The sequence below is a fragment of the Dasypus novemcinctus genome, chromosome 16 (assembly GCF_030445035.2).
Source record: "Dasypus novemcinctus isolate mDasNov1 chromosome 16, mDasNov1.1.hap2, whole genome shotgun sequence".
In the NCBI taxonomy this organism is placed as follows: Eukaryota; Metazoa; Chordata; class Mammalia; order Cingulata; family Dasypodidae; genus Dasypus; species Dasypus novemcinctus.
Window position 1 is genome coordinate 12,537,006 of NC_080688.1, and position 25,602 is coordinate 12,562,607.

A 25,602-nucleotide genomic window follows, 5' to 3' on the forward strand; every position below is an offset into this window, starting at 1 on the left:
ATAGTACCAAATTTGCTTTTGCCACAAAAACATTACAATTTGTTGTTATTATTGCTATCAAATATATTAGCAATATTTTTCTGTGTATCATCACATTCTTAACACATCACATTCAGAACTGTAGTAGAACAGTTCTGTATTTATATTATAAACCACAATCTTCATCTACTTCCAAAGTCATTATAATACATTCCCAATATTACCCTCCTGCTGTCCTACAACTAATATTAATTTTCCTAGGATAATTGTCTCAGCAACAATCATATCCATAAATCAACATTTGCTATATTCATTACAATGTGTGACCAAATCCAACCATTATCACATTGTTATATGTGATCTTATAAACATTTGACATATGTCCAGCATCTTCTCCATCTTCTTTCCCACATTCCATTTCCTACCAACCTATACTTCACAACCTACTCATTGTATTTAGTTCATATTGGTGAGGCAATAAAATATCTGTCCTTTTGCAGCTGGCTTATTTCAACCACCATAATATTCTCAAGGTTCCTCCATGATGTTACGTGCTTCTTCTATTGATTTCTTATTACAACTGTATAACATTCCGCACTACAAATATAGGACATCTTGTCTATCCATTTATCAGATTACAAATACATGGGTTTTTTCCACCTTTTAGTAATTCTGACTAATATTGCTATGAACATTGGTGTGAAAATATCTGATTGTGTCCTTGTTTTCAATTCTTCAGTACATATTCCTAGTAGTAAGATTGCTGGATGGTATGGCAGTTCAATATTTGGTTTCCTGAGGAGCCACCAGATTGTCTTCCACAGAGATTACACAAGTTTCCACTCCCATCAACTGTGAAGGAGCATTTTCTATTCTCCACATCCTCTCCAGCCCTTAAAGCTTTCAGTTTTAATAATAGCCATTCTGTGTGCTGTAAGATGATATCTCATTATAGTTTTAATCTATATTTCCCTAATACCTAGTGATGTTGAACATATTTTTTTGTGTTTTGGAAATTTGTATTTCCACCTTAGTAAAATGTCTGTTCAATTTTTTGTCCATTTTTAATAGGGTTGCTTGTCAATGTGTTATTAATTTGTATGAACTCTTTATAAACAGTGAGATCAATCTCATTTCAGATATATGGTTTCTAATGATTTTTTTCCCTTTGAGTAGGCTGATTTTTACTATCTTGACAAAGTCTTCTGAAGAACAGAAGTGATTAAGTTTGAGGCAATATCATTTACCTATATTTTTCTTTTGTGACTCATGATTTGGGTGTATGGCCAAGGAAACCATTACCAACCACAAGATCGGTAAGATGTTCCCCTACATTTTTTCTAAGAGTTTTATATTTCTAGGTTTTATATTTAGGTCCTTGATTCATTTTGAATTAATTTTTTTAAGTTGTGAGATAAAGTTTGAGGGCTGAGAAATTATATGTACCCTCCTCACAAGACCTCAGGCATCACTTGTTTATTTTATTTGTTTCTCTTCTCCCTCTATCCTATCCTTTGCCTTTAAAGACCTTAGCTCCCATTACCATGCTGAACTGGTTTTGGGAAGCTTTCCCCAGTTCCTTGGTTGTACACTTGCAGTAAATCACCTTCTTACTAAAAGACAGGTTTGTCCTTTGTAGTGAAGGATTGTGCAGGCCTGTTTGTTAGAAATAACCATCCTCATTGTAACAGTCTGGAAGGTAGGTTATCAGGAGAAAGAAAGGAAGTGGTATGCTGACTGGATGTTCACCATGGGCAGAACATATGATAAGATGGAAGGGGGAGGTTTGGCAACAGATGTGGCAATGGTGGTGCAAGGATGTGAGTGAAGTTGATAGTACTGCAATGTGAGAGTGAGCTGAGCTGGAGTGTTCTTTGGACTGCCCATGGAACTGAGGGGAGGGCTGGGGAAGGAACAAGTGAACTCTGGGGATTTTTATGACTGTGTTTGAAACTGCAATGGTGGTATTGTTCTTTGGTAAATATGGCAGGGAAGGGTCACTGGTAAAGGTCAATAGTAATGGGGGATGTGTGGCAAAGGTTATACTTGGAACATTCTTCTATGAAATATGAACACATTCATCTTGTCAAAGTGTGTTATCTCAGTGGGTGGAGGCCCACACAATAGACAAGAGAATATTAAACTCCCATCCTGGGGAGTCCTGATATGATCTCATAAAGAGGGGCGTGAATCTTTCAAGTAAACAAGTAGTGCCTAATAAAAGAAAACAACCAGTAGATCAAACTCTCAATAATAATACATGTATCAACAAAACTTGCTCTTCAAAATTTGAAACTTAGAGGTTACCATAGTTTCCACAAAAGAAAACTGAAATTTTATTGTTACAGTTGGTTCCAAAGGGAAGGTGAGGGTAAAGGAACATAGGGCATTTTTAGGGCATTGGAATTGCTCTGAATGATTTTGCAATAACAGATTGAATCCATTACAACTTACGTCAAAACCTAAAAAGTGTATGGTGCAAGGCAGAAACCACGATATAAACTATTGGCCATAGTTAGGAGCAATGCTTCATATTCCATACTTACATAAAATATTATCGATAGGGGAAACTATGTCTCATAGGGGAGTGGGTAGGGTTTGGGGGAATCTCCTACATTTTCAATATTATGTTTTATAAACTAGAGCTTCCTTGAATATAAAGTGAAAAAAATAAGATAAAGGGGAACATATAGAAGAAATTGTCACTATATATAAAACATAAATATTATGGTGATGAAAGGCACAATGCAAATCATTTTCTTTTGGCTTAGGTTTTGGGGACATTTTGGATACAGGAAATTTACAATTATGTTCAGGAAGGAACACTTTCCCCCACCATGATATCAGTGGTGGGGGAATGCCTGGGGAAGGATACACCTGGGACATGCATCTATAGAATACGAAGGTGTTCAAGTGGTCATGGGGTGTTATTTCAGTGGGGTGGGTGGCAAACCACACGATAATCAACAACATATTAAATACACTCCTGAGGAATCCTGCTGATTCTCTAATAGAGTTGCAAGAATCTCCAGAGTACATGGAAGTACCTTGTGAAAGAGGAAAGAGCAGTACACCAGGACCTTGATATTAATGTCTGTACTTATGAACCTTATTCTTGTAAAATTGTAACTTAGCCTAGTAATATATATTGCCTAAGAGTTTTGTAGCAGTTTGATATAATTATGAATTCCAAAAAGAGATGTCAGATTATGTTTGTAATCTGGTCTGTACTTGGGCATGATTAAGTTATGATTAGGGTTTTGATCAGGCCATGTCATTAGGGTGTTGAGTCCCCACCATTTGGTGGGTGGGGACTCACAGATAAAAGGCATGGCAAAGGACAGAGTTGGGGCTTTTGATGTGAGGGTTTCTGATGTTGGGGTTTTGATGTTGGAGTTTGATGCTGAAGCCTTAAGCTGGTGCCCCAGTAAGAAAGCTCACAGAGGAAAAAGAAGTCACCCCCAGAAAGAGAGGAACTCTGAGCCCAGGAAGAAGCAAGTCCTGGGAAGGAAGGAACCTTGAACCCAGAGAAAAACAAGACCCTGGAAGGGAGGAACACAGGAAGCCTGAACCTTCACAGCCATCAACAGCCATCTTGCTCCAACACATGAAAATAGACTTTGGAGAGGGAAGTAACTTATGCATTCTGGCCTGGTATCTGTAAGCTCCTATCCCAAATAAATACCCTTTATAAAAAACAACCAATTTCTGATATTTTGCATCAGCACCCCTTTGGCTGACCAACACAAGTTACCTCCTGAAAACTTCCTTGTTACTCAAATGTGGCCTCTATCTAAGCCAAGCTCAGCATATAAGCTTACTGCTTCCTCCCTGGCATGGGGCATGACTCCCAAGGATGCGGCTCCCTGACACAGAGGGATTATTACCAAATGCATAGTAGCAAAAATTTTGAAAAAATAACTTGACTCAAAGGGGGAACTTTAAATACAAATAAGTTTTTATAGCTGAGTGAGTTCAAAGGTAGTCAGGAGGTCATTCAAGAGATTACACTTGTTCACATATCAGGGGAATCTCACTGACTGGCACAGCAAAGAAAGCCTCAAGCAGGGGTGCTCCTGAGAGATCTAGAGATATATGGACAATATAGGCAGGACACAGAACCCCAGGAAATTGGCATCCCATCAGTGAACCTTATCTTGAAATAGATAATGACCTCTCTCCCTAATGTATCAGAGTTAGACTCATTTATACATTTTTTTTACATATGGTTCTTCTGCTCCTTTATTTATATATATATATATATATATATATATATATATATATATATATGTATCCCAGAGACTTAAGTCTTCAGTCTGTTCATATGCCAATTGAACTCTGAATTTTAGCAGAGTTGCAGCCAACACCTACTGTCTAATTTTTTGGACTTGCCCACAACAACTAAGAAAAGACTGATGATATACAATGCACATACCAAAAAACAGAGTGTATCTACAAATACAAATAAGACAGTTCCATCCACCTGCCTCATGGGATCTAAGCTGCCTTTCAATCAGAAGCAGTGTCCATCACCATCCCCAAATCCTCAAGATGATGGAATGAACACACATAAGGGGAGAATGCAACTATGGACCTAAGTAGAATTATTATTATCTTAATAATGGAAGAACTTGTAAAATTGACATAAAGACAGTGATCACCAGAGATTCTGAAAGGGGGAGAGAGGGAAGAATAGGTGTAATATGGAGAATTTTGGGGACATTGGAATTGTTCTACATGATATTGCAATGATGCAGGCCATTATACTGTGGCAGCTTGCTTGGTCGGTAGAGGTGGGGTCTGGCTGTGGACGAGGGGTCGGTCCAGCTTTGGACGAGGGGTCAGTCCCGCTTGGGATGAGGGGTCGGTCCCACTTGGGACGAGGGGTCGGTCCGGCAGCAGACGAGGGGTTGGTCTCACAGGGGTTGCGCGGTTTGACTGACGGGGTCGCCCAGTGAAGCCGGCGACGAAGGGGTCGCCCGGAGAAGCAGGCGACAAACTGGGGACAAGGGAGGCCAGGCCCTTGTCGGGGGCTCTCAGGACTGGAGGGCGCACGGCAGAAAAACTACTGCGGAGACAAGATAAACACACAAGTCCACTTTATTGAGGGAGAGGCAACAGTTTTATAGGGGCTGGGGAAGGCTGATTGGTCGAAGCCATGCCCTGTTCTGATTGGTTGCTGGAGAAAGGTCAGTGGGCGGTACTGGACGGGGGAGGGGTGGTGATTAGGGATTGGCTGTTGCTGTTGCTGGGGGAAGTGGCAGGGTTTAGTGATTGGTGGCTGCTGTTGCTGGGGTAGAGGGCAGACTGGAGTTTCCCGCCCACGCCTGGCTGTTGCTGCTGTCGGGGGGAGGGAAAAGGGCAGACTGGATTTTTCCACCCATGCCTGGCTGTTGCTGCTGTTGGGGAGGGGAAAAGGGCAGACTGAAATTTTCCGCCCTGCGCCTGTGCAGGGAGAAAGAAGAAGAAGGGTGCCGCCCCACAGGCATCGTGTGGCGCCATCTGGGAGGAGGGGCGGCTGCGGAAGCATGGCTGCCGAGAAGGGGAGACCCGAGGGCACTCTGCGCCCATGCCGAGCTTCCTTCAGGGGTGGCGGTGGGCCCAACCAACCACCCTATTATGGGGCAGCGGAATTAGGCCTACCGCGGCCGCTCCCCCACCAGGCCAGCAAACCACACTTCAGCCCGAGGGGTGACTGCATTTCCCCCTTCTTTTCAAATAAGGGCCAGGATGGCAGCAGCAACAAGTAGCCAAGGCCCAAGAGGCAGTAAGCAATGAGGGAAGCGGGGCTGAAGAGGGAGGTGAGTATGACGGGGATATAAATGTACAATTTGGGGGGCGGTATCTTGCCGTTGCAAACAAGGGTGGCCAATGTCCAATTCTCGTTGATCTCGGCAGCTATAAAATCCATCTGCTGTTAAAAGTCCAGGATGACAGCGCGTTACAGGTAGTTGATCTCTTCTTGGAGGCAAAGAGCGGCAGAGGCAGACTGTGTGATGGTCTGGAGGATCACAGCGGTGAGGACAAGTCGCGTCAGGGCACCAGCGGTGGTGGTGGCGGCAGCGTCGGGAGTGGTGGAGACGTAGGCGAGGACAACAAGAAGGCCAAAGTCTCCACGGGCGCGCGAGAGGCCAATGTTAACGGGGTGGGCCGACATGGGGCAGCCCAATCTGCAATGCAGTAGGGGTTCAAGCAAAATAAGGAGGGGGGTGGGGGACGAGAAAGGACGCTTTGGATGGCTGAGAAGAAGAGTGAGGTCGAGACAGGAGGAAGCTCCACAGAAGTATTGGGAGGCAAAAGCAGAAACGTTATTAGATGCTAGAAAGCAGGCCGCAGGCTGGGGAAAGCGGGTTGCGGGCTATTTAGTGGGGCTGGAGCTGCTTGAGAGCGATGGTGGCATGGGGGGCCACGCGTGCGGCAGCTTGCCATGGATCGGATGGAGGGGGCTGCCTGGGGGAGGCGGAGCCGGGGGGGGCCGCTGGCGTGGAGGGCGCGAGAGGAGCCATAGCCCATGCGGTGTTACAAAATGGCTGTGGGCCGTCCCCAGCAGTACTACAAAATGGCGGCGGGCCACAAAATGGCTGTGGGCTACAAGATGGCCGCGGACCGCTTTGAGAAAATGGCAGGGAGGGAGCTTCCGGCCCACCCAGGCAGGAAGTCGTCGGGGGGAGGGAGGGGTAAAGGGACCTCCCCTTTTCGAGCGAGGAAGAAGGCAGAAGTCCGCCATCTTGAGAGTGCCTCCCCTTTTCGGATGGCGAAGAAGGCGGAAGCCCGCCATCTTGGGAGTGCTTCCCCTTTTCGAACGAGGAAGAAGGCAGAAGTCCGCCATCTTGGGAGTGCCTCTCCTTTTCAAGCGAGGAAGAAGGCAGAAGTTTGCCATCTTCACCGGCGCTCGGCACTGCAAGATTACACTGTTTAGGGGGACAATTTTCGAGTGTGTTATTAAGGCGCTCAACAAGCGACTCAGAGTCGGAATCGGAGTTGGTATCAGGGTTCCGATCAGGGTCCCTGTTAAAGTCGCCATCCTGACAATCATGGCGGCGGCGGTGGCGCGGCCGGGGGGAGTCGATGGTAGGGGCACCTTGAAGGCAGGAGCGGATGGTAAAAAGCACCGGTAATAAGCCAGGAGGGAATCTTTTACCTTCCTGCTCCACAGCAGAAGTGACCCTATCTATAAGGTGAGTGTAGGTATCCGGGTCCCAGAGCTGACACGTGGTAAGCCATGGATTAAAGGGGAGAAGAAGGTCCCAATATACTTGGGGCTGTTTCAAAGAGATCTTACAACGGTTAGTGTCTAGGAGACCGGCGAGGGCCCGAACTTTCGGGGCTTGCTTAGCAGAAAGGATGTTACCCATTGCTAATGGCCTTTTGGAGCTGATAAGAAAAGGGGCCCTTACCTTGAGAGCGCGGCGATGGGAGCCGAGGTGCGCGGTGAGACGAGGGGTCGGAGCCGACGGGACTCCGACGGTGGTCGCGGGCCAAAGGAAGGCCCTGACGAGGGGAAGGCGGAACGATGAGCAGTGGAGCAAGGCAAAGGGGAGCAAGTGCGGAGGGGAGGAGGCAGAGGTGAAGGCAGGGGTGGAGGTGCTCAGGCACGCACTCCTGAGAGTTTTATTGGCGCCTCTTAATCATAGCGGGTCGGTATAAGCCCCCGACATGGAAGGAGAAAGCCATCCAGCGATTTTCCCAGACCACCGTGGATCGTATGAGGTCGCCAAGGTTCAGGAGCAGCAATGCAGAGCGAAAAGATAGGGGTGAGAAGAGAGGAGGGCGTAGGGCTGTGGGAGGGTTACTTCAGACATGCAAGCGCACGCTCCCGAGAAATCCAAGGCTCCTCTTAATCAAAGCGGGTCAGTATAAGCCCCCGACATGGAAGGAGAAAGCCATCCAGCGATTCTCCCAGACCGCCGTGGATCATATGAGGTAGCCAAAGCTCAGGTAGCAGCAATATTGCACGAGAGAAGTCCCACGGTGAGAAGAGAGGAGGGGGGGGCTGCCAGGTTATGGAGTGAGGCTGTGGTGGCGTTGCCTTGCCCCACGTTGGGCGCCAACTGCGGCGGCTTGCTCGGTCGGTAGAGGTGGGGTCTGGCTGCGGACGAGGGGTTGGTCCAGCTCTGGACAAGGGGTCAGTCCTGCTTGGGATGAGGGGTTGGTCCCACTTGGGACGAGGGGTCGGTCCGGCAGCAGACGAGGGGTCGGTCTCACAGGGGTTGCGCGGTTCGGCTGACGGGGTTGCCCGGTGAAGCCGGCAACGAAGGGGTCACCCGGAGAAGCAGGCGACGAACTGGGGACAAGGGAGGCCAGGCCCTTGTCGGGGGCTCTCAGGACTGGAGGGCGAACGGCAGAAAAACTACCGCGGACACAAGGTAAACACGCAAGTCCACTTTATTGAAGGAGAGGCAACAGTTTTATAGGGGCTGGGGAAGGCTGATTGGTCAAAGCCATGCCCTGTTCTGATTGGTTGCTGGAGAAAGGTCAGTGGGCGGTACTCGACAGGGGAGGGGTGGAGATTAGGGATTGGCTGTTGCTATTGCTGGGGGAAGTGGCAGGGTTTAGTGATTGGTGGCTGCTGTTGCTGGGGTAGAGGGCAGACTGGAGTTTCCCGCCCATGCCTGGCTGTTGCTGCTGTCGGGGGGAGGGAAAAGAGCAGACTGGATTTTTCCGCCCACGCCTGGCTGTTGCTGCTGTCGGGGGAGGGGAAAAGGGCAGACTGGAATTTTCCACCCTGCACCTGCGCAGGGAGAAAGAAGAAGAAGGGTGCCGCCCCACAGACATCGTGTGGCGCCATCCGGGAGGAGGGGCGGCCGCGGAAGCATGGCTGCCGAGAAGGGGAGACCCGAGGGCACTCTGCGCCCATGCCGAGCTTCCTTCAGGGGTGGCGGTGGGCCCGACCAACCACCCTATTATGGGGGCAGTGGAATTAGGCCTACCGCGGCCGCTCCCCCGCCAGGCCAGCAAACCACACTTCAGCCCGAGGGGTGACCGCATTATACCTTTTTCCAAAACCTATAATATTGTGTGGTGTAGTGTAAACCACATAAACTATAGACCACAGAAAGTAGCAATGCTTCAATATTTGTTCAGCAATTGTAAGAAATGTACCACAATAATAAAATATGTTTTTTAATGGGGGAAAGTTAGAGACAGGGAGGGTGTGTGCTAGGTGGATATCCTGTATATTTTCAATGTAACTTTTATGTAATCTGTACCTATAGTTCTAATAAGGAAAAAATGAAAAAAAAAGAAGAAAAATAATGGAGCTAGCTCAAAGGCTGTTCTGCGTGTTTCTGTAATCTGGTTTGAACACTATTGTGCTGACCTTTGTATTTCTTGGTTTCAGGCAGGCATTGATTTCAGACACAGATTCCTCTTCTTGTTATAAGAAGTATGAGTCATTCAGAAGGTCAAGTGGAGATATGCCCAGTAAATCAGGCTTTTAAGCTCTTAGTCTCACTGTAGCAGTCATCATTGGTTACCTGGCATGTGCATGTGTACACACACACAAGCACACACCCACACTACCTTTCCTTTGTGCACATCTCATTATTCTCTGTCCTATGTGTCATAACATCCATGATGTGGTACCTTAATTATTGACTATTATGTCTGCTTCTTTCATGAAATGAAAACTATTAAAAGGCACCAGATCTTCTCCATTTATACTTAAATCTTCAGAGCTAAAGAACTCATGGAAATTTGACAATGATTAATTCAATAAAATAATGATATATAGACCATTATATAGGCCGTTATTGGCTGGTTTTATTCATAAATAATAGGAAGTTGATTACATATAGAAAAATATGGCAATGTCTCTAATTGCAAGTAATTCTGTCAGGTAAGAAAGGAAAATATGGAATCAACAAAGCATAAACTGCACATTTGGTAATTATATTCATTTTGGGTATATTTCTGGCCAAAATTCTGTGAAAGAATGAAATTCCAAGAGAGAGCTATTGTTAGAGGTGTTTTAAAACAAAAATTCTTTATTTTCTACTCATGATCTATTAGGCAATAATCAGATATTTTAAATATTTACTTTTTATATCTTTCTTTGTGGATTTTTCTGGATATAGTATCCAGTTATTTGCTAAGCATGTATGGATCACATACAGCATTTCTAGTACTAGAATATTTAGGAAGTAAGGCTTTCAAAAAATCAAACATCATTCTAGATTATAATGAGGCTAAAATTCAGATAAGTAAAACCTATGGCTTTGAGATTATTTGATTTTAAATACAAGGCCTATGCTAGAGACAATTTTATAAATAGTCTTAATAAGCATCATTAGTAAGAAACTGGCAGATATATGGAAAAAGAACCATGAATCAGAAAATCACTTTGTGGTATAAGTCAGTGCATTACAAGTTTTCCCATTAATTGAGGCCTGAGGTGGGAAATGAGAGACAAAGAAGAGAGAATGTGTGTAGGACTCTTGGCTGAAGAGATGGAAAATGTTGAATGGTTGAGAAGGCAGAGATATTATAATTGTCTTCTTTGTTGTGAACCATTTGGATAATGTTTTTGAGGAGTTGGGCATTACGTTTTTCTCTACCTGGTAGCAAAGGAGCCTAGGCTAAGTGAAGAGGTAACTGACAAATTATATCTCTGATGCCTTTCAAATTTGGATTGGGCATAATATTTTCCTTTCAGAAGGCTAACTGTTTGCTGCATATCCTAAAGATAAAAAATATTTATGTACCTATTTTTTTTTCTTTTTCTATGCTTTCACATGTATTTTAATGATAATTTTAAAAATGTGTACCAGTGTTGGCTGTCTTTATGTCACCTGTAAAAATCTAGGATTATTTTTAGTTTGAAATATTTAAGATGTTTGATTTTCATAATACATTACTGACAATGCAGAGAAGCATAGATTTCTAAGGTGGATAAATTCTGTATATTATTTTAAGGCATGCCAATAGAGGCAGATATTCTGGTTTCTACAGAGCTGTCCCCATATCTGTGACATATTCCGTGCGTAACCATGCTAATGACAGCTTCTCATTACTGACTCATGACCCTGAGGATTTATTCAACTTGTATTATATTCTAGGACATACTAGAATTCATTGTGTAGAGGAATTTGTCATGGTTGAACAATGAGAAAAATCACTTTGAAAAAAGAAAGCCCTTTAAAAGTACATTGTTATAAAAGTATCAGTGGGAGTGGAATGAGAGTCAATGCACACACATACACATGCACATAAACACCTCACATGATCAAGCTCTTAGTGATAGCCAGGGCAAAGTGCATCTGCTTTGTAGTTTCATCTTTAAAGGCGAGTTGGCAGAGAAAAGAAGGGAATTTAAAATCTGCAAGATGGAGGTCCAAAGATATCCCTAGAAAACAGGACAGATGGCAATTCTCCTTTCACCAGGTTCCTTTCCCCATGCGGATGAATTATAGTGAAGACCCCAGGGAAGTCACCTGAGATGACTCCACCCTATCTTGTTGCTGGAACCCTTCTTCTCCTGCTCATGGCTTCCCCCACAGGCACAGGTAGGTGGAATGTTCAATTGCTGAGTTGATTCTTTGCATATCACTTGTTCAATACCATCCTTCTATCTGGACATTTCTATATTTTCTTCTTTCTTATCTCTTGTCTTATATTTCTCTGTGGAAGAGCTTTTAACAGACAGAAAACACAGAGAGCTATTAGAAAAATATCTGGGAAAATTCAGTGCTTTACTGTGGAATTCAAGTTTTAGAACTCTGTCCAAATTTCCCTTGATCATGCCTGGAAATACTCTGAAAATCCTTAGCTCTTATCTTTCTTTGGCATTCAGAACCATTTCTAGGGGTTGAGCGGTCTGGTGAAAGTGACATTCACTATGGCATATTGGTCTCTAGTTTCCATTATTACCAAATATGAAGGCAGGATTCAGCCTCCATGTATTGGGACAGGTGGAGGGGCCACCCTGTCTGATTTTATTTGGAAAGTTGAATGAAGTGTTTTTATCTGACTGCTTCTTTCATCATCTCAGTGGGTTTGAAGTAGAGGGTGTAAAAAAGGACCAATGTCTTTTGACCTCTCTCATATCCTATCACCAACACTACAGTTAAGAGTTGTTCTAAAACCAGTAAGTGAGTGGCTGGGTATTAATATATCAAGTAAACCAGTTCTTTCTTTCTTTATTTTATAACTTAACCACCTCACTCTGTCCTCAGGCTCTTTCATAATACCTATGTTAATACAGTTGTATCTGTAAAACATTTACTTACCCATGAGTACTATATGCACACTTTATGATCAGTCTAATAGTGATAGCTGGGGCAAAGTACAACTGTCCTTGGTTTCAATTTTAAAGAAGGAAGTTGGCAGCAAGTAGAAAGGAGTTACGTTTTAAAAGCTACAATATCAGGTTTCTCTTACAGAGATATGTGTGAAGTAAGCAAAGTTCCTGTGGTCTTCGTTGCACATTTTTTACTTCTCCTTTCCATGATGTCCAATTAAACAACTACTGATTGATATCATGTTAAATTACACTCTTTAAGTCATAATAATTGGCAAGATTATTTCTGTATTTTTATGTTTGCTGCTAATATATCTTACCATGGGGGCAGACCTCAGCTACCTAAGCTGTTACTCTGTATCTTCCTTCTACTTTCAGCCTATGGCAATGTCTATGATATACCACAGGCTGTATGTGGATTCACAGGTTAATTATGTCAAAAGTGGGACCTTAGGTAATGGATGAGTTGTGATACTCTACCCTCCCAATGATTTCTAACCAGATCCATCCTGTCCAAGTCATGGGATACCACCTTTCAAGAGTCTAGGATTTCATTCTACATGGAGCATTATAAGAAAGGGTTTTCATGTAACAGTAGAGCAGGTTGACAAAAGTGAGCATCTCTCACGGAAGAAATCACTACTGATGAAATCTTAACTGGCAAAACAGGGCAGAACATGCAGGAAACTAACAAGTAATATTCCCTTCATTGGAATGATGAGGGGTCCACAAATATGATGTTCAAACCACCTATAGGTGTGGATTCAGTCCCTATGAAAATTCCTGATACTTACACTTCATGTTTGGAACATCTCTGCCTTCTCTCTAAGATTCTTTGTTTCCAGCTGACATATTCATTTCATCTTCTTCCTCAGGCTGTGTCATGAGGATGCACACTGAGGGTGGCACAGCACTGAAAATCATATGCCCCTGCATTTTGATTTTAACCCATGAAATCCTCAACAGCCTCTGAATTATACATTGACCAATTGCATTGTTTCTGATAGTTTTCATCAAAATATTCATCTATATATTCAAAAATTTTAAAAAATAACATCTGTGCCTAATAAAGAAGAACATTGCTTCATTCCTAGAGTGGTGACTGACAAGGAATAGGGACTAGATAATTATTTGAGTTAATGATTAGTGAATGATAATGAAGGATCTAAAAAGGTAGAATTGTATCTTTCTGTCTTGCTCTCTGATCAGATGATTCTGTTTGTGTTTTTGTTCCTCTGGCCCTGCAGTGCCTCTTCTCTTCAGAGCAGTGCCTCTTCTCTTCAGAGCAGTGGCTGCCTTTTATCTATGTAGAAAGTCTTTAAACAACAGATTAAGATGCAAAAGAATTGTGTTAGCTTAATTAGAAATAAAAAAGAATATCACTTAGCAATCTGAATTTTCCTGCAATATTTTCCAGGAGAAAAGTTTAAAAAAAAGTGAGAATAAGGTGTTGCAATTTGAGATATTCTAAGTATGGAGGATGATTGTATACAAAAACATTATAAAATAACATGTTCATTCATAAAGCTTATATTCAAGATAGCCTACAGATTTGTTTTAGAATGTTTTTATATACATGGTCTCCCACTCATTCTCTAAAATGAAAAAATGATTTAAGTAGTGTTCTATGTTTTTCTTAGCAAAAGTATTATTTTAATAAATATTATCTTCTATTTCAGCAAGTGTTGCATTCTATTGAGTAATGCAATTCAGTATCCTATATTGGTTTAAAGCAAGGACATATTTTGGTGCCTGTATAAGCATTTTTATTTTGTGCCTTATTAATTATGTTTTTCTGAGAAAGTTACTAAATTCCTTCCTGATTCAAATCCCTCATCTTTAAAATTAGGAAAATAGTCAATAATATAGAGTTCAGTAATTTACATGAACTTTAGTTCTAATACAAGGCAAGTAGGAAACAAAAATTGTATTTATGATCATGTTGCTGGTGCACAGTAGGATTGTGTTTTACTATTAGCACTTACACTAATGTTATAATTGAGCATTTTTATTTTTAAGCTATTTATTACAGGCCACAGCTCATTATTTTAGTTGAGGTTTTCTACATATTCTCTAGTCATGTGTTCACAACCATCCCTGCCACTGTTCTAAGGCTAATCTTTGACTTTTCATAACTATTCCCCAGGAAAATTCCAAGTGATAGGACCAAAAGGCCCTGTCATTGCTGTGCTGGGAGAAAATGCAGAGTTGCCCTGCCACCTCAGCCCATCGATGGATGTTCAGAAGATGGAAGTGAGATATCACCGGAACAATCCTTTTGGCCTGGTGTATCGCTATAAGAATTTCCAGGATCATGTGGAACAGGGAATGCCACAGTACAGAGGGAGGACGGAGTTTCTGAGAGACAATATCACCAAAGGACACGTAGCGCTGAAGATCCTTAGCATTCAGCTTTCTGATGGAGGGGAATACAGCTGTTCTTTTGAAAACTCCACATACATAAATGCAGTACAATTTCAAGTCCTGGTCACAGGTGAGCCTATGCAATGGGCGCTTTTGGATAAATTGTATTATTTTTGTCCAGTCCAGTGAAAAATGTTAGACTAGTAATCATGTATATTGACAGAGGTACATGAGTCTTAAGTAAATATTCAACAATCATGCCAAGAATATTCAAGAGGCTAAATTCATCTAATCAATCTCTTCCATATTCTTCAGATTGTGGTAGAAATGCTCTTTTCTTTTTTCAACATTATTAGTTAAACATAGGTGAAATAACATAGTCTTATATATCCTATATCTCAATTGACCCAGAAACTCACTTCATTTAGAGAGTTTGGTCCAGGATCCAATACCCTGTAGGAGTAAGACAGACCCAGGAAGAATCTAACATTCACTGGACCAGATTTTTTTTTTTTTTTTACCATTTCTCATGTCCACATTGTATATACTCATATTCAGTGAAATATGGGTTTTCCCACTCTTGCTATGACATCCATCTGTACCCAGATCATTACCTATATTTGTGCTCTTAGAGCCCACTCTTGCTCATGAATTTCCCCCAGAAAAATAACATGTCCTATCTGATGGCTAAAGAAGGTTTCTAGCTTCAGACTTAGACTGAGCCACCATTAGTTCTCTACAAATATTGAATTGCCTACAGCTGAGTTCAGGGGATGCTTATGCTGTAAATTCAAGTCAAATAGATACCAAGGAGCTATCCATCATTTCGGTGACTGACACAGATTAGTTCCTTCATTCTCTTTTAGCTTTCAGAGATTGTCAGTAAATTGGAGGTAGAGACATTTGCACACATGTAGGACTGTCCTGGAGGAAACATTTTTCCAGAATTGCAAAGTAATATTATTGGAAAACTATGATGGATGGTGCTGCCTCCTTTTAAGATCCACTGGAAGGACTATGTTATATGAGGACTAATGTGTGTCTTGATTGTAGTGGGCACATATATTTTGATATTTGTTACACTCAGTCATTTGAAGCAAGATAAAAAGATCCTATTTTGATTCAATGCTTTCTTCCTCCTGGTGGTGAGTACATCCCACTTGGGTTCTGGGGACCTTGGTTTATTCCTCCTGAGGTGGATCCATTAGTATCATTGCCATGCCACATGCAGTGTAGTGCCTGTAGTTTTTGAGATTGTATTGCCTAGGTGTCCTTATTTGTACTAGTCTCAGGACAAATGTTCACTCCACAGGCAGATCCTCTTTACTAGGAGATGTGAGGTTTTTCTTAGGTTATATTAGTTTTGCAGTTTCTGGCATACATTTCTGTAGTTTCAAATTCTTTCTTTGAGTAGTGATGTTTGGTATATTGTTACAAATCTGTTTCTACTGAATATGCAACAAGAATCATGTCAGGACTGAGGAATTCAGTGAATTCTAAATTTAAATTCTACTAAAAATCACCACTGTAATTGTCCCATACTATCTTGCTATTTTGGCCCTAGCGTGGTACAGTAAAACACCTCCACCATTCAAAACGGTTAGGGCTACTTCTATCATATTTTACAAATGTATTTAATATGTTTAATAAATGATAAGCCTTAAAATATGAGGATTTGGGCATAAAATCACATGATACACACAAAAATAATAGACATTCTCATTATACTGGTGAAACCTATTAGTTTCTCCCCTACTATTGTCAAAAGACAGTAAAAACCTCGTATTCACAAAACTGGTAAAAGAAGGGATTTATTAGGATCAGTTTATGGAATGACAGGAAATTTCTAGGCTTTGAATATGCAAACTGAAAATCTGAAAGAATGTGAGGTCAGGGAACCAGGCTTTACTCTGACATTGACAGTTTTTCTCTTTTTGATCCCAAATCATGGCTTGATAATTAAAGTCAAATAAAAAACTTCTTAAAGAGCATGTGGAACACTTTCAAAGCTCTTTAATTACTAATATATCCCTGTGACAGTTTGAAATTCTCTTGAGTCTCAAAAAGAAAAGGATTGTTTCTGAACTAATCCATTCCTGTAGATGTGAGATAATTTTGATTAGACTATGAAAGTGAGGCATAACTCATATTGATATCCATACTCCTGTGGAATCTGATATAAATATAGACACAGAGACACACACAAACAGGAAAAGGAAGCTGCTATAATGGATCCTGCCATTTGTGAGAGAAGACAATAGGAAAACAAAGAAGCCCCTAGAGACTGAGAGAGGAGGCTAGAAAGAGAGAAGCTCACACTGAACTCCTGTGGATGGTAGATTCTGGAGGGGAAGGAAGAGACCTTGACAAAGATTGGTGGCCATCTTTGCCATGGAGCAAGACACCAGGATAACCAACAGCTGACTTTGGTGCAAAAGTATCTCTCATGGTATCTTGATATGGGAATTTCACTGCCTTAGAACTGTTACCTTTTATCTCAGATAAATTCCCTTTATAAAAGACAGGCCGTTTATTCTACTTTTCATCATTAGCCCTTTGGGAATCTAAGACAGACACTTTCCCATAAATATGTCCTCCCTTCTTTCAAATTGATGCTATAATAAATTGGTAATGACTAAATGTTATGCTCACCCTTAGTCCATATATTTAATAAGGTACATAGAGTGGCAAGACTCAAAGGTTAACTTTAATCTTTTACCAGACAAGTTGATACATTAATGGAAAATGTTTCATGTTTCTGAAAGTCCTGTTAACTTTAAATATTTTCCCACAATTCTTTATTTCTTTCAAGTGTCAGTATGTATGCAGAGTAGATGAGATATTTTGGGGCAACCCTTCAAATTAAAAAAGCCCAAGGGGCAAATGAATACTGTCTTTTCTTTGCACTCTTAACCTATTAACTCTTACATATTAGAAACCACTGAACACTTTATATGGATTAGTTCAGTTAATCCTTACACCAATCTCATGAGATGATTCTGTTACTTTCCTCCTTTTACAGAAAAGAAATTAAAGCCCTTGAGAGTCTTTTATTGAACAGTTACTAAGTGTTAATACATACAAAACCTACCATTTGACTCTAGAGATTATCCTCATAACCATGAAAATACACTGTTTAAAGCACCTAGCTATTTAATATGTAACACTATATTATATTTCAGTGCTTGAGGTCACCAGTATGCTTTCTAGGTAATCAGATTCAATGGTAACATCATTGTTGTTGTACAAGATCTGATCATCTTGTACATCAGATAATATCAGATAATTTTCCTTCATTGGATGAATCATAATGAGAGTTAGTTCAATCCCAGAAAATGGTTTCCTATTTGTTTGTTTGTTTTTGTTATAGATTATTTTGATTGAGATAAGTCTGCAATGATAAACATTTAAAAGCAAAACACTGTCTTAAATGATAGTTCCTCTGTCATGGGTGATTCAGGGTGGAGATCAAGACTAAAGTGTGAAGTTAATACATTCCTTTCATCTTGAATTTCTCACATTCCCACATTATACACTACATCTTCACTTTTTAAAATGTATTTTCCCTTCATTAGATAAGTAATGGTTTCACAGAAAAATCATGCATAAAATAAAGGATTCCCATAAACTACAATTTGGGTTGGTGTGTAATATCTATTATAATTGATGATTGCACATTTTAAAACTTTTACTATTAACTAAAGTCTGTGGTTTATCTTAGGAATTACTGTGTAGCATAGTTCCATGGAATTTTAGGGATTATTTTTCTGTTATTGGATATGCCATCTAAGATGCCCTTTTATTTTCTTATTCAGATCTATATTTCAGGGCTGTTAACTATGTTCATAATGTTGTGCTACACTTTCCATCATTAATTACCAAAAGATTTCCATCATTCCAGGTAGGAATCTTGTTCATTTTATATATTAACTTCTCATTCTGTACCCCCACTCCATTCTCTAGAAATCTATATTCTAGAATCAGACTCCATGACTTTGTTCTATTTGTTTCAAATCTATGAGATCACAGAATATTTGTTCTTTTATGACTGGCTTATTTATCTCAACATTATGTCTTCAAGTTTCATTTATGTTGTAGAATGTATCAGTATTTCATTCCATTTTAGAGCTGGATAGTATTCCACTGTATTTATGTACCACATTATATTTATTATCAATTCATTTACACTTATCGATTTATTTGCATTATTTATTTACACCACCATGAACTTCAGTGTGCAGATATCTTTTCTAATTCCTGGTTTCAATTCTGTCAGGTATATAGCTAATAGTGGGATTACTGGGTCTTATGGTAATTCCATATTTGGCTTTCTGGGTAACTGACAAACTATATTTCAAAGGTTGCACCATTTTACATTCCCACTAGCTTATTTCTCCACATCCTCTCCAACCTTTGTAGTTTTCCATTTTTTAATAGTAGCCATTTTAGTGGGTGTAAAATTGTATCATATTATGGTTTTGGTTTGCATTTACCTGATGGCTAAAGGTGCTGAGCGTCTTTTCATGTACTTTCTAAACTTCAGAGAGATGTCTGTTCATATCTTTTGTCCATTTTTAAAATTTGGGTTATTTGTCTTTTCATCATTAAGTTGAAGGATTTCTTTATATATTGTGGATGATAAACGTTTATCAGATATGTGGTTTCTTAATATTTTCTCCCATTTTGCAAGATGTCATTTTACTTTCATTTTGATGAGGTCTCATTTACCTCCTCTTTGCTATTGTTGCTTTTATTTTGGGAGCAAAGACTAAGAAACTATTGTCTAACACATGACTCCGAAGGTAGTTCTTTCTGTTTTCTTTTGGATTTTGATAGTTCTAATCCTTATGTTTAGGTCTTTGATTCATTTTGATATTCTGCTTTTTTAAGGTATGAGGTAGAACTCCTCATTCTACATTTAGAAAAGGAGATCCCATTTTCAGCATCTTTTTTTTTCCAAGAACTTAAGATTGCATTTATTGAAGAGTATATTTTATCTCATATAAAGGTTTCTTCATTTTTTTTTACATTAAAAAATATAAGAGGTCCCCATATACTCCACACCATTTTCAAGAGGATATTCTTTCCCTTCTGAGTGGTCTTTGCCACTTTTCCAGACTTAAATTGTCAATAGATGTGAGGGTTGATTTATAAACTTCAATTCCATTATATACTGCTGCACTGTATAGCTGTCCTTCTGCCAGTGCTTAAATCACTGTGGCTTAGGAATTAGTTTTAAGGTTGGGAACTGTGAGTCCTCCTACTTTACAATTTTATTATTTTTTGAGGTAGCTTTTGCTTTTCAAGGCCTCTTACCTTTCCATATAACTTTTTGTAATAATACATTTATTTTTAGAGAAGTTTTAAATTTATAAATATTGAAACAGGGGTACAGGGAATTTCCATAGAACTCACACACACACATACATACACACTCACACAGACACATATAGCTTCTTCTTAAATTAATACCATGTATTAGTGTGGTACATTTATTATACTTGATGAACCAACTTTGAAGCATTAGGACTAACCAAAGTCTATAGTTTACAATAACATTTACACTTTGTCTATACAATATTACAGGCTTGAAAAATGTATAATGCCATGTGTCTGTCATTGCAATATCATACAAAACAATTTTCCTGCCCCAAAAATGACTGTATTCCACCTAGTCATTCTTCCACTTCTCTTCAGAAGCCCTGGCAACCACTATCTTTATATCAATGTTACAAATTCTTTCACTAACATAATAATTACAATAGCAATCCACCTCTTTTGATCAATGGTTATGTTCTTCCCCTTATGTTTATCCATTACTCACTCTTAAAGGATTTAGAATATCTGCTCTGATTGCTTCAGACTGAGAGGGGAATTAGTTATCATTGGATAAATAGATTTGTTTTCCTTGCAATTGTAGATACCTCTTGTTTGTTGTTTTTTTCTTGTATTTTTTTTTTGGATGGGAATTGCCCATCATCATTTTGTTGGATGTCCAGAGAAAGCCGAAAGAACCGTAAAGTAGGAGATTGCTGCTATTCTGCTGAGATTCAGAACTTAACAGGCATATGAATAATCCAAATATTTAAGTATCTGAGAGATATATTAAATGGGTATATTGAAAATTATGGGTTCAATTAAAAGAGTAGAATACTCATGGGCAGGGAAATTATAAATTAATATAACTATTTTATATTGAGGAAATGTTTATCAGGTATTCCCAAATAAGATTTGCCCGAGTGATGCCAATTTCATGGTTAAGCACTATGCTCCTTGCCTCTAATGTCTGGATGTGCCTAGTGCCTTAGGGAGCATTCTTGTTTGAGACTTTGCTTCCTGTGGAAGTTAGTGAAATCTGTCTGAGATCTATACAAGTTTAACCTCCAGAATGAAAGCTCTTAACAATGAAAACTCTTATTTATGGACTCCCATTTTGATCAAAATCTTTTTGCCAAATGCATTGCTGGTTAGAGTTTTGTAGAAATCCTAATTATCATGGAGGTTCCTCCCAGGGAGGCATGTCCCACATTGGGGGAATTATAGTGAGCTGATTTGCTGAGTTAGCATTATAGAGATCCCCTATTAGAGTAACAAGGAGATATTCAGGAGATTACTCTTAGGAATTATTTATAATTAGGCTAATTTTCATTTTGTATAGGAACAGGTTCATAAGTACAAGCATTAAATTTGAGGGCTTGGTATATTGTCCAGTTTTCCTTTCTTAGACATAGATTATTTTTTTCAGAGATTTTTGCATTTTTACTTGAGTATGTAGAAGCACTTCACAAAGGTGAATTTTTTTTCTCATTTTTAAATTATTTTTTAAAGATACATAGATCACAAAAATGTTACATCAAAAAATATGAGGTTCCCATATACCCCACTCCCCACAACTCCACTCCTCCCATGTCAACAACTTCTTTCATTAGTATGGTACTTTCATTGTATTTCATGATTACATTTTGGAGCACTGCTACACAGCATGGATTATAGGTTATGCTGTAGTTTACACTCTCCCAATCCATTCAGTGGGTTGTGGCAAGATATATAATGTCCTGCATCTGTCCCTGCAATATCATTTGAGGACAACTCAAAGTCCTGGAAATGCCCCGATGTCACACCTCTTTTTCCCTCTCTCCTTGCCTTCAGCAACTCTCATGGCCACTGTCTCCACATCAATGATATAATTTCTTCCATTGCTAGAGTCACAATAATTCTATAGTAGAATACCAGTAAGTTCACTCTAATCCATATTTTATTCCTCCATTTTAACTACTATGTGGGCTTCTATCTACCAAGAAAACATACCTGTGACAACAAGAATACATTCATAGCCCAAAGAAGTATATAATAGATTAATTTTTTCCCATGCATCATCTCACCACTTTCAAAACCATATTCTGAAATGTGATGTTTGTTTTTTATTAATATATGTTTGAAAAGTAGGCTGGTGGAATTTAATTGGAATTACATTGAATCAATAAATTGCTTTGCGTACTATTGGATGATTTTTCTTTCTTTTTCTGCTTTGTAGAAAAATCTAGTAGAATTTTGAATAACAGTAGTGACAGTGGGCATCCTATCCTGTTCCTGATCCCAGAGGGAAAGATTTCAGTCTTTCACCATTAAATGGGATGTTAGCTGTGGGCTTTTCATATATGCTCTATATCATGTTGAGTATATTTCCTTCTATCCATAATGTTCTAAGTCTTTCAATCATGAAGGTAGTGAAATTTTGTCAAATACCTTATATTTATTAATATGATTTTTTCATTATATTAATGTAGTATATTACATTAGCTGATTTTCTGATTAAGAGCCAAACTTGCATAGCACCATTTTATTCCACTCAATCATGGTGACTAATTCCTTTAATGTGCTGTTGGATTCAGTATTCTTTTATTTTGTTGTGAATTTTTTCATCCTTATGCATAAGATATATTGGCCTGTAGCTTTCTTTTCTTATGGTATCTTTATCTGGACTTTGTTATGTGGGTGATGTTGACCTCACAGAATGAATTTGAGAGTGTTCCCTCCTCTTTAATTTCTTGAAAGATTTTGAGAAGAATTGGAGTAATATTTGTGGAATGCTTGGAAGCATTCCCCTGTGTAGCCATCTGGTCCTGGATTTCTTTAGATTGGGAGATATATTCATTATTACTTGGTTTGTTGAGATCTATTTTTTTCTTGAGTCCATAAAGGTAGTTGGTATCTAAGAATGTGTCCATTTCATCCAGTATCTAATTTATTGGCATACTGTGTTCATAGTAACCTTTCATAGGACTTTTTATTTCAGCATGGCCAGAAGTAATGTCCCTATTTTAATTTCTGATTTCAATTATATAAACCTATCTCTTTTTTTCTTTATTAGTCTTGCTAATTTTAATGATTTCTTCAAAGAAGAAACTTTGATTTTGTAGATTTTTTTTTCTATGTCATTTATCTTTTTGCCAAATTTTATTTCCCTCTTTCTACTTGATTTGGACTTTGTCTTCTCTTCTTTTTCTCATTCTTCCAGTGTTGAGGTTATGTCTCTGATTGCAGTTGTTTCTTTTTTTTATTGAAATGCATGTAGAGCTATAAATTTCCTTCTCATCACCACCTTCAGTTCATTTCATAAGTTTGGATATGTTGTAGTTTTATTTTAATTCAACTCAAGATATTTCCTGATTTTGCTTCTTATTTTCTCTTTAACCCTCAATTGTTTAAGAGTATTTTTATTTTGTAAATTTCCACATGTGTGAAGTTCCATTTTATCCACTGTTATTTATTTCTACCATAATTCCATTGAGATCAAGCATTAAACATTGGGTAATTTCAACATTTTTTAATCTAATGATGTTTATTTTGTGACCCAACATATTATTCACACTGAAGAATGATCCTTGTGAACTTGAGAAGAAAGTTATTTTTTTCTGTTTTTGTTCAGCAAAGTATTGCATATCTGTCTTGTAGATCTAGTTGTTCTGGAGTTTCATTCAGTCTTGTACTTCTTTATTGATCTTCTGACTTGGTGTTTTATCCATTACTGTGAGTTGTGTATTAAAGTCTCCTAATTTTAATATATAGTCATCAAATTTTCCCTCAAATCCATCCATCTTTTCTTCACAAATTTTGGGGCTATTCTATTAGGTGCATATATATTAATATTTGTTACATCTTCCTGTTGTATTCTGCCATTCAACATTATACAATAACTCTTGTTTACTCTGACTGTTTTTGATGTAAAGTCTATTTTATTCTATATTAGATTAGATTACTAATTACAGTATTAGATTACTCATTTGATTACTATTTGCATGGTATATTATTCCTCACCTTTCACCCACAGCCTAATCATATTTTTACTATAAGGTGAGAATTTTTCAGACAGCATATAGTCAGGTGATGCTTTTTTTATCCATTCTACATATCTCCACCATTTGACTGCTGTGTTTAACCCATTTACATTTAAACTCACTGCTGATAACACAGGGCTTTTTTATTCTTTCATTTTTTAATTTAGGCTTTGTAAGTCTTATAAAATTTTGTCCCTCACTATCATTGAGGCCTATTTTTATATTTGAATTTTTGTGCTGTACTATATAGAGTGCCTTCTCATCTCTGTATGATTATATGTTTAATATATTTTATTTGTGTTGCCATGGGGATAAAATTGTCATCTTAAATTTAGAGCAATCATATTTTTGATAGCAACTTTACATCAATAACTTGCACATATACTTCAACTGTGCTCCTTTGTACTCTGTCAATTTTCTGAACTTGTTACCACTTGTAACTTTGTAAATTTTGTGTCCAAAGCACAGATTTTCTTAACATTTAATGTATTTGCATATTACCACCTTTAAAAAATTATAAGTGGGGTTACATCCAAAAATATTTTACAATAATCCTGGTACATATAATTACCATAATAGTTAATATTACCTCAGATCTTTATTTCTTTATGTTGTTTTGAACCTCTCTCTTGAGTACTTTCCTTTCAGTCAGAAGAGTTCCCTTTAAAATTTCTTTTAGGGCAGATTTAGTTGTCATGTATTCCCTCAGTTTTTCCATATCTTAGATATCTTAATTTCTGCCTTATTTTTGAAAGAAAGTTGCACTGGTATAAAATTCTTGGCTGTTTGTTGAATTCTTTCAGCACATAAAATAGTTGAATACACTGCCTTCTTGCCTCCATGGTTTACAATAAGAAATCAGCACTCAATCTAATTGGAAGTCCCTTTTATGTAACATTTTTTTCTCTTTCAGCTTTCAGAACTATCTACTTGTCCTTTGAATTTGATAATGTGATTAACATATGACAGGATGTATTTTTCTTCATTTTTATCATGTTTGGTGTTCTCTGGGCTTCTTGGATGTACATAATTAAGTCTTTTGATATGGTCAGAAGTTCTCTACCATTGTTTCTCTGAATTTTCCTCCAAGTCCCTTTTTTAGTTTGTTAAAGATTTTGAACACACAAACACAAAAATACCAGAAATGGCTTAGCTTTTAAAATGGGAATGTATTAAGTAAAATCTCACAGTTCAGAGGCTATGAAAATGTCCATATCAAGGAATCATCAGAGATGCTTTCTCACTTAAAAGTTGACTGCTGGTAGATTGTGGACTGCTTCCAAGTGGCAAGACAAAATGGTGGCCAGACTCTTCCTTCTTCTCCATGCTCACTTCTCTTTGAACTAAGCTGTGGTTGTTTAGGCATATGGCTCCTGTTTCCTTAGGCCTTATTGTTTCAGGTTCCTGCTGCTTCTGTGATTCTTCTCTCTGGCCTCTCTCTTTCAGCATCTTGGGGTTTTTCTCTCTTTCTGTGGCTTTCAGTGATCCTGAAGTCCTCTCTCACTTGGCAGGGTAAAGAGGTAGCTCTCTTTCTCTGTGTTCCATTAATATAAGACTGCATTAAAATGATTAGGACTTAACCTGGTCTGTGCAATCTAATCAAGGGCTTAAACAAAAGCAAACTAATCAAAAGTGATTTAATAAAGTACTCTCTTGACTTAATCTAACTGAAAGATGCCACAT

At 39.0% G+C, this 25,602-nt stretch overlaps 1 protein-coding gene across 2 annotated transcripts in view; it reads left to right on the plus strand.

The window, feature by feature from the left end:
• The first annotated feature begins 11,211 nt into the window (after nt 1-11,211).
• Nucleotides 11,212-25,602, plus strand: part of LOC131273641 (butyrophilin subfamily 1 member A1-like) — a 45,041-nt gene continuing 30,650 nt past the window's right edge. For both annotated transcript variants that reach the window (XM_058277250.1, XM_058277249.2), the window contains exons 1-2: nt 11,212-11,483; nt 14,364-14,711. In XM_058277250.1, coding sequence (XP_058133233.1) covers nt 11,417-11,483; nt 14,364-14,711 — 415 coding nt within the window. In that variant the 5' untranslated portion in view covers nt 11,212-11,416. The remainder of the gene's footprint in view (nt 11,484-14,363; nt 14,712-25,602) is intronic.